General features: G+C 38.5%; 1 protein-coding gene and 1 long non-coding RNA gene across 19 annotated transcripts in view; one reads left to right on the top strand and one right to left on the bottom strand.

Moving 5' to 3' along the window:
* LOC148107659 (uncharacterized) overlaps positions 1-13698 on the bottom strand; it is a 43835-nt gene that overhangs the window by 13265 nt on the left and 16872 nt on the right. The window lies entirely within an intron of this gene.
* SORBS2 (sorbin and SH3 domain containing 2) overlaps positions 1-13698 on the top strand; it is a 173416-nt gene that overhangs the window by 149302 nt on the left and 10416 nt on the right. For 17 of the 18 annotated variants that reach the window (XM_087856533.1, XM_087856534.1, XM_087856537.1 and 14 more), the window contains one exon: positions 1766-1969. In XM_087856533.1, the coding sequence (XP_087712659.1) occupies positions 1766-1969 (204 nt within the window). Of the gene's footprint in view, positions 1-1765; positions 1970-5778; positions 6541-8186; positions 8382-12035; positions 12144-13698 lie in introns of all 18 variants that reach the window. The other variant, XM_087856544.1, reaches the window with a different exon arrangement.

The raw sequence follows: 13698 nt of genomic DNA, 5'->3' as shown, positions 1-13698 counted from the left end.
TAGGCCTCATGACTGACCCAAATTTCACTAGCAACCTATCCAATTCTAGTAGCTCTTCTTAATAATATCAGAAAGAGGGGCACCTGGGTGGCTCAGTGGTTAAGCATCTGCCTTTGGCTCGGGTCATGATCCCAGGGTCCTGGGATCTCAGGGTCCTGGGATTGAGCCCCGCATTGGGCTCCCTGCTCAGTGGGAAGCCTGCTTCTCCCTCTCCCACAACCCCTGTTTGTGTTCGCTCTCTGGCTGTCTCCTTCTCTGCCAAAAAATAAATAAAAATCTTTAAAAAATAATAATAATATTAGAAAGAGCTCCTTTGGACTTGCAACTTTACACAATGAAAAAAGAGCAAATGAACAATTTTCATTCTGTGCTAAGCAATCGTGTTCATTTGTTTGAGGCAACCACAGGTCTGCACAGAGCATGGGCTAGAGAGTCACACACAGGGTGGTTCTCGAACCTCTTTTGTTACGGGGGAAGTCCTTAGCTGGGAGCAAGGAAGGGAAATCCCACTGCTCTTACCCTGGCAGAATCTTCTCATTCTCCCTTCTCTGCCCTGGTTCTGAATCATCAACTGATTCTCGTCCATCCTTCAAGCTGCAACACAGCTTTCCATAAACCAAACCAGCTTCTGTTTCCTAGTGAAAGAGAAGCTTCTGCCAGTGCCATTTATAGCTCCAGCAACAGCCTAGCAACAGTGATGTGTGACCGAGAAAATCAGTACAATTTTAGGAGTAGGGAGATTTCCTTTTCTTCAGTATGTTCTGCACGGTGGTGGTGGCGGCGTGGGACAGGCTACAGGAAGACTTGCACCTTGAGTGTCCCCTGAAGGAGGCCTCCCTACTGCACTGAAGCTTCGACTGCGTGCCCCCTGTGGGGCCCCATCAGCAGCCTAGACTTCCATACCACCTGCTGGATCCGCCTGCAGAACTTCTGCCATTGAACCACATTTGCCTCTTTATTTCGGGGCCACACGTGGCTTCAAGTTGAAATTTAAGCTGGGTTTTGTGGCATTGGCATGATCACGGCCGGTAGCAGGAATGGCTATTATTGCTAAAGCCAGGGGTTGTGTAGAAATGTTTAATGACCACTGTGGCATGGCCGCCAACCAGTGAGAATGGGCAGTGGTGCTAATGCCATCTTGACGCATACCGGCTGGAGGTCAGCCCTGGCCACAGCTCGGGATGGTCAAGGGCACTCACTGTCTTTGCCCCGTCCTGCTAGCCTTACTCTTTGCTGCTACTTACCACATGTAGATCGAGGAAGCGAAACAGCATGCTGTTCAACTTCATCCCTCCAGAGGTTGATTTCTGCAACCCATTTCAGACACACTAGCACGACATGCTGAGTTGCACTTTTCTAAAGCTCTTCCTACAGAAGGTCATTCCCTTGAATCTGTCAGTGATAGGATAACGCTACTGTCAGTGAGATTTTCCCGTTAAACTATTCTGCTTTTTAAAGAAACTTACACAAGTTGTTTGACACGTTCCCAGTGCGAACATGTGTAAGCCCGTTCCTATTAACCAGGCATTCCTAGGGGAGATTCGATGTCATGAATAAATGATGAAATTACATATATGTTGATAATCTGTAATTTGGGTGTGAGCTCAGAGACTTTATTTGTATTCTCCTGACAAAAACAACAACAACTGGCGGTATCAAACTTTTCCCAAATGGAAAACTATTGTTTATTAGACAGCATAGACAATTACACTCTTTTTGTTATCACGTCTCTATTCATAACGCATTTTCCTAATGTTCATTACAGGGAGATAGAGTTATTCTTCTTAAAAGAGTTGATCAAAACTGGTATGAAGGTAAAATTCCAGGAACCAGCAGACAAGGCATCTTCCCTGTTTCCTATGTAGAAGTTGTCAAGAAGAATACGACCAAAGGTGCTGAGGATTACCCTGACCCTCCAGTCCCCCACAGCTATTCTAGTGATAGAATCCACAGCTTAAGTTCCAATAAGGTAAGAAGACCTTCTAGCATATTAGTATAATATTTGGGTAGCCTGAAGTCAGATCATCAATACGTGACATTAGACTAGAACATCGTTACCTATTGCAAAGCACAAAATGTATATGTTATGTTTCTAAGTGTATGTGCCATGTCTAGTCAATATAACTTCTTTTTCTGAGAGGTGCTAGCACAAAGGTTTAATGCTTGATTTTGATAATTTTATTTTCAAATTAAAATACTGAAGGAGAAAACATTACTATCATAAAATCCCATATGATTTATACCTATATATACACGTATATCTGCTTTTTGAAAAATTTTCTAAAGCTTGATTTTTTTCCTAAAGTTTGATTTTATTTCTATAGATGCGTATTTTCCATGGATTATATTTGGTATAAGTAGTATACGTAAGTATATGTGGATAGGTAGATCCCAAAATGGTTTATTTCAGCAACACATGGTAATTAAGTTGACAAAATTCTATTAAAGTCTTGAGGTTTTTTTAACATAGAAAGAAAGAGAGTAAAAATTTTTGATTAAGGTCCATAAGTCAGTTGGTTTATTAGTTTGAATGAAAATGTCATTGGTTATGAGGAGTCCTCCAGTTTATTTTATTAGGTTTAGGATGATTTTATGCCAGATCTACTGTCTCACTTGAGCTGTTAGCTAAAGACAATTATCTTTCTCAATATGTAGTCTAAAAGGGACTTTGCTTCCCGAACCGGTTAATTAGAAAAAGCTATTCTACTTTCTTTACTCACAGTATGAAGTTTTTCTTGATTTTACATTGAATTATATGTTGTGTTTTTTTCATGGATGGTATTTAGGGATTTTTTTCTCCTTCTTAACTTTTAAGTGTAAAACTTTAAATTACCAAGGAATTATTCCACTTCCCAACATTTTAAACATTTTGTTTTGCATAATTCATTAAACATTTTGATTGAGATCAAGGCTGGGACATAGAAAAATAAACCATTGAGAGCTAGCAAAATCATATCAACGTATCAGACGTTATCAAAGTGTGAAGTCATTTCATATCCAAATGCAAGAAGGCATCCCCGGTGACCCAAACTACTCCTTGAAAATGAGCTTATTAGAAGGATTTTACATATGTAGATGCTCTAAGAATCTACTCTCTCAAGGGAAGCATTTTCTTTTAAAAGGGCATTTGATTTATTCTACTCCTCTTTGAAGACTGGGTTTCAGTTACAGAGTAATTGCTCTCAATCCTTTATCATTGGGTAATACAGTTTGGTACTATCTGATTTTGTCTGATTGATTCTAAAGTTTTCCAGAAGCTCCTTTAGTATATTTATTTCACTACCAGAGCTTAATTTTAGGGATCAACATCCTTCTTTCAATAGTTCCTACTGATAAAAAGAAAAGATCAGAATCTTCATCCATATATTTGTCTTAATTACCATTCAGTCATCTCAAAAGAACTAACAGCTAAATTTCAAAGAGGCCATCCCTTCAAGTAAAATTTTATAAGAAATAAGCATGTATCTACAAAGCCTTATTTGACATGTAAGAAATTCTTCCATAATGTCCTAATTAATACTGGCAATGTAATGTTATAGATCACAGGATTTTAGTCTTGATTGTGAATATGATTTAAATGTATTTTCAGTTTCCTAAGTTTTTTCTTAGAACACCAGATTTTACATTTTCTAAAAAGAGAAATTTCACTAATAACTAATTAGTGTTTTATTCTCACTGCTGGGAAGAAAATATGTTGAAAAGTTCATTCTATAATTTGAAAAAAACACTTAATGGTTTCATTCCATCTGGTAATCTATGCTATGATATCACTGGCTTAATGAAGGAAACTTCTCAGTAGTCCTAAATTGAATCATTTTCAGAGAAAGAACTAAAGTGGCATATATCCTAATTTCTGACTGATATTTGCAAATAGAGGAAGGAACTCATTCACTCATGAATCACTCTTTGACACACTCAAATCACATTTCTCAACATACTATCTTTATTTTAGGGGAGATTCAAATGTAAGTTGATACTATTTCTGCTTTTAGTGTAGTGGAGTCCAACTCTAATGCTCTAGGGAGAAAAGATAATTATATGATTTTGTATTATAGGAATATTTATGTTATATAGGTAATTCAGATACTTAATTTCACCATTAGTAGAAGCAAGTCCGTTGTAAAGCTAAGCACTTTGAACCTGTGAACGTGCATACTGCGGACCAGGGTGATAATAGGAGCAGGTAGTAACAGTGATAGTGGCAGTCATGACAATGGTGGGATTTAAAGGTCTTTCTTCCTCATCCGCATACTATTTCTGACCTTGAGAGAAAGTGAAAGTGAAAAGTCATAATCTGAAATTTTTACATATTTCACAGATTTTCAAAATCTATTATGGTGTTCTATAACAAAGAGCATAAAATAGAACACTGGCCAATAAGAAAACTTCTCTAGCCTATCAAAGGAGACTTAGGTAATTTCTGTCTTATTAAAAATTGAACACAGACAGGACTTGCTGGGAGTGGCTATCCATCTAGTAAGAGACCACATGTATGCTATCACTCTATATCAGCTGCTCAGCAGCCTTTAGTCCTGAATCTTCCACTAGAATGCTCACATGAGCTTTGTGACTCTTTGCCTCATTTATCCCACCCCATGGTGACAGGACATCATATTTCTGTAAAAAAAAAATAGCTAAATAAATTCTATTAATGCCCCATTCCTATTATAGGACACAGAAGTCAAAAGTTAGGTGGCCCTAGGACCAAGAGTGCTGAGTGCATGAGTGAAGTCTCATCCTAAACAACCAACAAATCTTCCTTGAAGATTCTTTTCTTTCCAATCCCAAACCATCTACCTGGAGAGAATGAAAGTAAAATGCCACCCACCAGACTCTCAAGGCCTCCGTATGTCTAGCATGTAACATTCTTTCTAGTTCGGCAACAACAGATAAATGTCTTAGTGTGTTCCTAGGCAGCACTTCTAGAACTACTTTTAAGGAATTTCCACTAAAATTCTGCTTTGTACAATAGATCCAAAATATAGTGATAATACTAAGATACACAGAAGTATATTTTTGCTTCAGGAGATTAAGTTTCATAAATTATACTCCATAGGTTTACATAAAGGAATGGGAGTCCTAGCAGAAGTTTACTCCCATTAAGATCACATGTTCCCTTCCTATGTAAACATTTACTTTAGATTTTTTAAACTTTGAAGTAGAAATTAACATAAGTTTGTTCTGATCATGAGTTTCTGTTCTTGAAAAATATTTTTCATTATTTATTCATTTAGAAATGTGTTACTGTATAATGATATAAAAATATTTTATGCCATATGTTATAATTACCTTACGAACATGAGTGAGAAAATTATGGACATTCAAAAGATTTGGCACCATTACAGGAAGAAAGAACACTAAACAAATTCAAGGAATTAAGAAAAACTTTCATTATTGAAGCCTTTCATTTTATATTAACATTATTTCAGAGGTATGTATGCTAAGTCAATATCTGAAGCCTAGTTTAAAAAAGCTAATCTATTAAATAAAATCACTTCAGGTTTCACTGTCTGACTTTATAACCTCGATGATGGCTTTATATTATCCTGACCTCTAAGACCCCTTCCAAATACTGGAGAGTTCCAGGGTTCAGATAACCTTCTAGCTAACATGCTAATGATTTTATTTAAATTCAGCAAAATATCTTCAAGACCATAGCATAAGATATTTTTATATTTATGACCATACTCTTCCTGCATTTCTCTGTCTCTGTGTTTTGATGTATCATTATTATTTTCTTGGTTTATTTTTTAACCATAATCCCTGCTCATTTCTAAGTTGGCTTCCAGTGAACCAGCCCCTCCTCCCATGCACAAAGCTTCACCTGGCTCAGATAAAACAGCCCAGGGGTGGTTGTCCCTGACAGCCGCATGTCCACCAGCAAACCCTTTGACCCCAACGCCACCTCCTTTTCTGGACAACTTCTTGGATGAATTAGAGAAGCTTGGTGCTCTAACCTTATCAGCTGACCAAGCCAAACCAGATATCCCAGAGGAGATCATCCTTGAAATTAAGGAGGAACCCTCAGTTCTCCTCCCATTGCCTCCAGCTTCTGTACCAGCCAAGTCAGCTTCCTCCCTGCTGCCCGTCCCCCACGCAGGGGTGACCTCAGCTGCAGTTCAGGCTTCTGAGGCAATACCACTTCAGGATCCCAGAAAGACAACTCAGAACAAGTTTGGAGATTTGACAAAAATGGGAAAGGGCCTTGGAGGGCCCAAGAGAGTACCCGAAGTCCTAGGTGATAAGTTTGCAGCCTCTGCACACAGTAGTATGGGTCCCTTGCCCATAAGTCTCCCTGTCATTGGAGAGGAAGATGAGGATATCTGTGAGGGGTTTATGTCAGGCATCCGAAGAGGGCCAAAAGCTCAAGAACCAGATGCTCTGTGGTATGCCCGTGATGGCCCAGAAGAGACACCAAGACTGCACATTGAAGAGGAAGAAGAGGAGAGAAAACCTGCCTGCTTAAAATATCCCGTAGCCACCCCCACAGATCCTAGAACTCCTAAGGAAGACAGCAATGCAGCAAAAACCAGTAATGAGGTATTTTAATCTTGCCTGATTACTGAAGAACTAACCAGTCTTACTATATTTAGATAGTACAGTTAATCACACTAATACACATCAATTTGAGCATGGCCCTAGAAGGCTTCCTACTAAGAAACACAAGCACTACATAAGTTAGGGGTGGAGTAATGGATGGAAACACACCAAATTTTAGTAAGACAATGTAAATATATGATATAATTCCATTATTCATGACTATAAATTCATATTTAAACAATCTGTAATGTATAGTCTTCCTGATTTTTGTTATTAATAATGATAACTACATAGTTGAACTCTTACTGAGTATCAAACACTATTCTAAGAACTCTTCATCTTTACTTTTCATAACTCAATGAGGTGGGTTATATTATTAGCCCCACTTTAGAGATGAGGAAATTGATACACAGAGATGAGTCCAATTCCAAAGGCAGTTTGCAAAAAAGGAGAGAGAGAAGGAGGAAACAAAAAAGTACACCGTGCCCTTTTAACTCTCTGAAGAGAGTTATGTCTACCAGTTGGTGGCTACTTAAGACTACTAATGCATTTTCATCTTACAAACAAAGAATCTTAGGCAATGATTTTAATTAGTAAAGAGGGAAAACACCCTAAATCTTTAGCCTGGAAATTTTTCTCTTAAAACAAAAGCAAAAACAAAACTTGATCAAATATGTTACCTGTAAATTAAAAAGAAAATATGATTACTGGCAAAGACTGAAATTATGAAACAAAAAGAATGTTTTATAATGTGTTACTATGCAAGTCACTTTCCCCCTCTATTTAAACATCTTAGAAAATGAAAATAATTTTCAAAATCCCATAGTTGTCTATTAAGACCTTACCAGTAACACATATAGAGGCATGTGACCTATATTACAGGGTGTTCTTGGGCTTAAATAATGATCAATGCCCCTGAGGCCCCTGGATACCCACAAAACCCTGAGGCTTGGCTAACTTCCTCAACCAGGAGAGAAAAGGTCATCTGAACAAAGAACCCAGCCACACCTGCACTTGTATAAAATAAACACACTACTGAACACAAGAGATCATTCATTACAGAAAGTCCAACATGTTTCTAAGTTAGCTATTTAAATAACTCTTTTTTTCCTTCAATGTAATCAATCGTAAGACGGTAGACGAGATTAGTTATGTGGCTTGGTTCCTAGCGGCCTGTTGCAGGCAGCCCCCGGGGCCAGGCGGTGTGGGGGAGTTTCACAGCAGTTCCCGCCACGCACCCACAGGCACACTCCCCACAGGCACACGTCATCGCTCCCCACTCCCCAAGTTTTGCAACAAACTCTCTAGAAATCGTGATCTACTTTACCAGCAAGCTACAAAGAGTCGTTGCTTTTCATTGCTTTTCCTTCATTTTTAGAAGGAGCCCTCCTGTAAAGATAAAGGTGTAGAATCTGGGGGTTCCTGTCTCCAGCCACCCACTTCAAACAATGATCCCATCCACTGGGAATTCTGAATCAAATTCAAAAGAAAAGTTAGTGCTTTTCAAGCAAGAATTTGTCGTAAATGTCACTTGCCAGGGCTTTTGGTAATGTTAACGTTATTGGGGGATATTCTCTAAAGACCAGGTAACGTTGTTGTTCTCGACACAAGCCATAATCACATCTTGTCTTTCCTCAATCTTTAAGCTGCCTTCACTTTCTCCGGGAGATGGAATGTCTACACCTTTTCCCAGCTGTCTCCTTCCCTCCCTTCCTTTTCATTCTCCCTTAGCCTCTATCTCTGACCTGGCCTCAACACTTTCTCAGACTCCCCAGCCCTACTCACCTCCCCTCCTCCCTAAATGCCCTTACCAGCAGGAGATAAATTCACCAAAATTAAAGGTAACTGCATCCTGAGTGTGGTTTATTGCATGTCTTTAAATGAATTTTGTTAATTAGATATATTTAGATTTGTGTCATCTTACAAGTTCTAAAAAGCCATGGAAATATTGGTTGCTAACTTTTAACATCATTGGCATGGCCTCTGTCCAAACCTTTAAAAGATACACTGGTATAGCAGCTATACCCAAATGGGGAGGTGGGGGGAACAAACTAAAATTAATATATAAGAATAGAAAGTAATCACTAGATTTTTTTTTTTTTTTTTTTTTGGAGAACCATCCCATTCAAAGACATTGGCTTTGTGCCTGTCATCCTCTGTCCCTTCTCAGTGGGCTCGTTACCTCCCACGTGTCCTGCCCATCAGCGGGTTCAACAGAGCCCCAGGGCTGGATGATCTTTAGCACTGTCCTGAACCTTCTTCTTCCACAAATCTGAAGTAATTAATGAGGATGGCAGGAATGACGCTTTCTTCTGTTAACGGTTCACAAACCACCCCACTCGGAGTTTTGCAGGCTGGCAGCCTTGCTGGTTTTTAACTCCCTGTAAGGATACCATGAAAAAAGACTACCAACAAAATTAATGGCTAACGCCAGAAAGGGATTTAATGACAACCGTGGCATGAAATGAATCCATCACAGCAAAGTTCTGCTTCTACAATCAGAATGATCCTGAAATCTCTTCCTTTAGACAAAAGGTGATAGACTTCAAATAATAACCCCTCCTCACATTCAGTCTTTGGAACGTGAAATGGAAGCCTCTGCAGTTAAGTGAAAACACGAAGGTTCTGGTAGAGTCTGGTTTCTGTGCTAGGAAGCACCAGCACCCAACTCCTGAGAAATGCTGTCTACACAGTATTCCAAACTCCCGTCACTGACTCCATCCACCCAAAGGGTCCAATAATGTGAATTCATCTTACCTATGAAAGGAATTTTTTGAAAAAATGGAATATTTTAAAGACTAGCAGACTCTTTGCCCTTCGGGGTTTTATTTTGGCTAGTGTGAAATAATTAGGAAAAATTTTAAATAATAATAATAATAATACTTTAGATACTATCTAAAACTAAGAATTTACCTTTCTCCCACTCTTTCTGTGGTATTCTTTTTAAGGCCAAAGTATTTATTCCTTGCCTTTCCCTTACTTGTTTCTTAGCCCTTAAACTTAGTCAATACAATGCAAAGTATCTTTAGACTCGGACTTCTTTAATTTAGACGGATGAAGATCTCGCCATTGTAGTATCAAGGACAGAACCAGGATTTACACAGGTTTATTGTCCTGCAAGAACCAAGTTCAATCTCATACACACATTAGGTTTCAATTGTTTGCAGAATGGTATGAGAGAAGGAAGGTATTCACAATAATGATGTTTTCAAAGAATACTTTCATAACTACATCAAATAACTAACTCCAGAAAAACAAAACAGTTTTTTCTCTATTTTATCTTGCTGGAGAGCAAATGATCATTTTAAATTCCCCACTGAGCTTTTTGAAAACCTTATAAATCTATTTTCTATTCATAGGAAGAATATAAGTTGACTGAAGTTATCTTTGCTTGTAAATATAGATGCAAATTGAATCAGCAGCAAAGTTTAAGTCATTATTATAGTTTAACCCCACATCTGACACTGATAAACTGTGCTGGCTTGAGTCCTTGAAGAAGGCTGCCTACTTCTTCCATGTCAAGAATATTACAAGTTACGCTTGTTACAGAGAGAGTAACTCTGCACTAAAAGCAAAGACAAAATCAAATTGTAATAATGTTTTAGTAGGTATATAGTATGCATGAAATCATTAAAATACTTTTAACAACCCCTATCAACCATTGTTTTTACTTAACCCATACTAATTTAATGCAATTTTATTCTTTTAAACTATTTCTGAGACAATGTAAATCTTTCACATACAATCCAAAATCTTTCATAAAAGTAAAATTCACCAACACTTTATAGATGACAGAAGACTGAAATGTACATATAAATTATGAGCGATATATAAATCAGAATCCAATATTTTCTCGTCTTTTGAGCATCTTTTTTTAAATAATGGTTTTTCATGCTAAAAATTATCATAATTCTCTATTCTTCTATAAGCTGAACTTCCACTTCCAGCTAAGACACTTATGGCATGTGGACTCAAATTGCAACGTAAGCTCTTTATGAAGAGATACAAAGACTCTTCTTTGGGTTTCTTCCAAGAAACTCAGTTATTGTGGGCCCCTAAGAAAGTCTCCTCACTCTAAAACCATCCCATCAGAAAGTAATCCCCTTGAACACAGTTTCCAACGTGGAATTAAACACTGAATCTTCCTAATATGTCCAAATGATCTTTCTGGCTATTTATCCACATCATTCCAACAGCTAATTGTTTTTTATCTATGAGCCTTGATGTTCATAGAACCCCTATATTAGTTGAGATTGGGGCAGCTGCCTTGCCAGAAAACTCAAAATAATTATAGCTGAAACAACATACGAGTAGATTTCTCTTATGCATAAATGTAGGGCATCTAGCCAAATGTATGTGGCTCCATAGTCATCAGGAAACCCAGGAGATTCCATTTTATTTTAGCACATCATCTTCCTCAGTGAGAAGCTTCCACTGCATGGTCCAAAATGGCGGCACCAGCTCCAACAGTCCCTTTCTACTGCATATATCCCATCTGTCAGAACTTATCACATGAGCACATCTTAATACAAGGAAGGTTGAGAAATAGACTTTGTTCAGAATGTCCACGTGCCTATCAAGATTCTATTACAGAGGACAAAGAAGAGAACGCGTACTGAAGAACATCAAGCGTTCTCTGCCATAACCCTTAAAGAAAAATACTTAATGCATTTCATACCTAGAGACTGCAGATTTGAGGTCAATCGTTACTAACTATTATAAAAACATTCCTCAATGAGAGCTAAGAAAACCCAAGTTTAAAAAAAAAAAAAGTCCTGCTGAGGTTCCCATAAGCAAGTCAAATACTTGTCTAGCACTTTGGACAAGTAGTAGATCTTGCCCACTCCTGGAAAGAAAATTAAGCATCCTCACACAAGAAAGGTTAGTTGAGTCACTGTTGTATTAAAAATCTTACTTTGAAAGTAGGCCAAAATAGTCACAAGGTGGAGATAGGACCATATTCAGTATATAATGATATTTTACCATTTTTCCCAGAAAAGCCATGTTTTCTCCTTATGTGTTTTGTTAGAAAATGTGCCCCCACTAATGATTGAAACTTTTTAGGAAACTTGATAGGTATTAAGAGAGATTTCCCTCTCTCTTACCTTGCATCTATTCAGATAAGCACAAAGAGAAGATCTGAGGCTGTCTTGAACCCCATTGTTAAACATTCTATTAAAGACACGCACATTCTTGTATGCATTCTTAGCCATGGACATTACATGCAAACATTTTCTTGATGCCAGCTTCTCTCCGTAAGTCTCTCTCTGCTCTGCCTGTCAAGTTCCATCTGAAAGCAGCCCTCGCCGCCTGTGGTGTGAAAATTGCAGGCAGCCCGAAGAGCTGTCTGCAGGCTAACTGGTAAACCCTCCCTGCCCTGCTACTATTCAAGAGTTTGGCATGCTGCGTGTGCATGAAAAAAACAAAACAGGAAAGCTCCTCCTGAGGCCGTAGAGTGAAGACAAGAACTAACTAACTTCTTATGGCTTTTCCAGGCTGACTTAAAAAGCGAGATATTTGTCTTGGGTAAGCCTCCGCGTAGCCCAGTGATGTCTAGGAGATCCTGCAGCTCACCTGTCAGAGGGCTCAGCAGTTCCCACAGGGTAGGGTCAGAACGCCCCGCCTTGCGCCAGGCACCCTGACCACCCATCCTCAGTAGGCTGGCTCTTCCTTAGTCATCATTGCTGTGCTTTGCCCCTAACGTGGAGCTAGAGGTCCCCCTGAGAGGAAGGGACCCCCGATGATGAGCTGTGAAATCAGATCAACTTGAAAATCCTCTCCTGTCTTTGGACAACGTGTTTCCCTTTTACGTCTGTATGTGTAAGCTTTCCAAACTCCAAAAAGACATGACCAAATTCTCATTCGACAAATAAGGCTGTAGTGTATGTTGTCTTCTCCATCCGTCTCATGCTTCCATGTTCTCTGTAAATCTCTGCTTTCCTTACAGTCACTGTTTTTAGTGCCAAGAATAAAGCTGTTGCTAATCATATACCGAACTCGCAGGCTTCCAGTAATGTCTGCTTCTGGGGCATTCAGCTTATTTCGATTTTTTTTTCTTAAATCCATGATCCTTGCTGCAAAATATCTTGTTGCTCCGGTGATATGTGCTACATTCGCTCCACAATCCTTTTTAAGCCTCAACTAGAGATTCGAGGATATTTCAGTACTCTGGATTGTAGGTACTGTCAGTCTTTTGACAGCTCTGATTGAATTTAAAGGCGAAATTACTTTTCCCTGGCTCCTTAGTTCTGTAACATCGAAAACACTTTCAGATGAATGGATTCTAAATGGTACTATCAGTTCTGAGGAAGGCAGCCAAGGCATTTGGGGATTTCTGTCTCTGCAAAAGTTGGTCTTTTCACCATTTCTATTTGATAAACCCTTGGTTTTAACCTCACCTGGTCTGTTACATGACTATGGTTTGCAAATTGTTAAGGGCCCGATTGACTGCAAAGAGGATTTCCTTTTCCACTTTCAAAAAATAGCTATCTCTGTGTTTATGCCATTTTTGTGCTTTTTGCTTGCATAATGAGACCTAGCTTTGTTTCTGAGGCAGAGATTTGGGTTGCCATAGAGAAAGAGGAATGTTGATTTGAAGAGATTCTTAGACTCACTCACAGAAGGGCCTTCCAGAGCCAAAACAAAAAGGAAGATTCTTCCACAATTAATATGGCCCAGCCATAAATTTCCCATGGGTCAGTGAGATGCTATGTTTTAGGTCACCTCAAGGTTTTTTCTTTGCCAGATTTTTACAGTATATACTTATAAGTTATATGTGTTTCTAGGAAACAAAAATATTCTATATTCTTTAGATTCATGCAAAGTTGTATATCATAATTTAAGAAGGAAAATGAGTCTATAAACATAAACATGGGATTATTAGGAGAATTTTATTGAATTATCGAACTACAACTAACATTTTCTGGGAAAAAAAATTGAAGAATTCTAGAAGTGCTTGTAACTCTTTCAAATATTCTTCCACATTAGTGTTTAAAGTAACAGTCAATTCTTACTTAAGAAATATGGAATCCTAGATACAGCTAATCCTAGAGGTGCCGCTGCAGAAGTACAGACAGACAGATGGGTTCTGGACTGACCGCATCTCCCCATCTGAGCTGGGGAAGTATGTTTTACTGAAGTCAGAGAGTCTAGGTTATT

The sequence above is a fragment of the Ursus americanus genome, chromosome 27 (genome assembly GCF_024610735.1).
Source record: "Ursus americanus isolate L20-20 chromosome 27, mUrsAme1.1.p, whole genome shotgun sequence".
In the NCBI taxonomy this organism is placed as follows: Eukaryota; Metazoa; Chordata; class Mammalia; order Carnivora; family Ursidae; genus Ursus; species Ursus americanus.
Note: the sequence above shows the minus strand (reverse complement) of the source record. Positions and strands in the feature narration are given on the sequence as shown.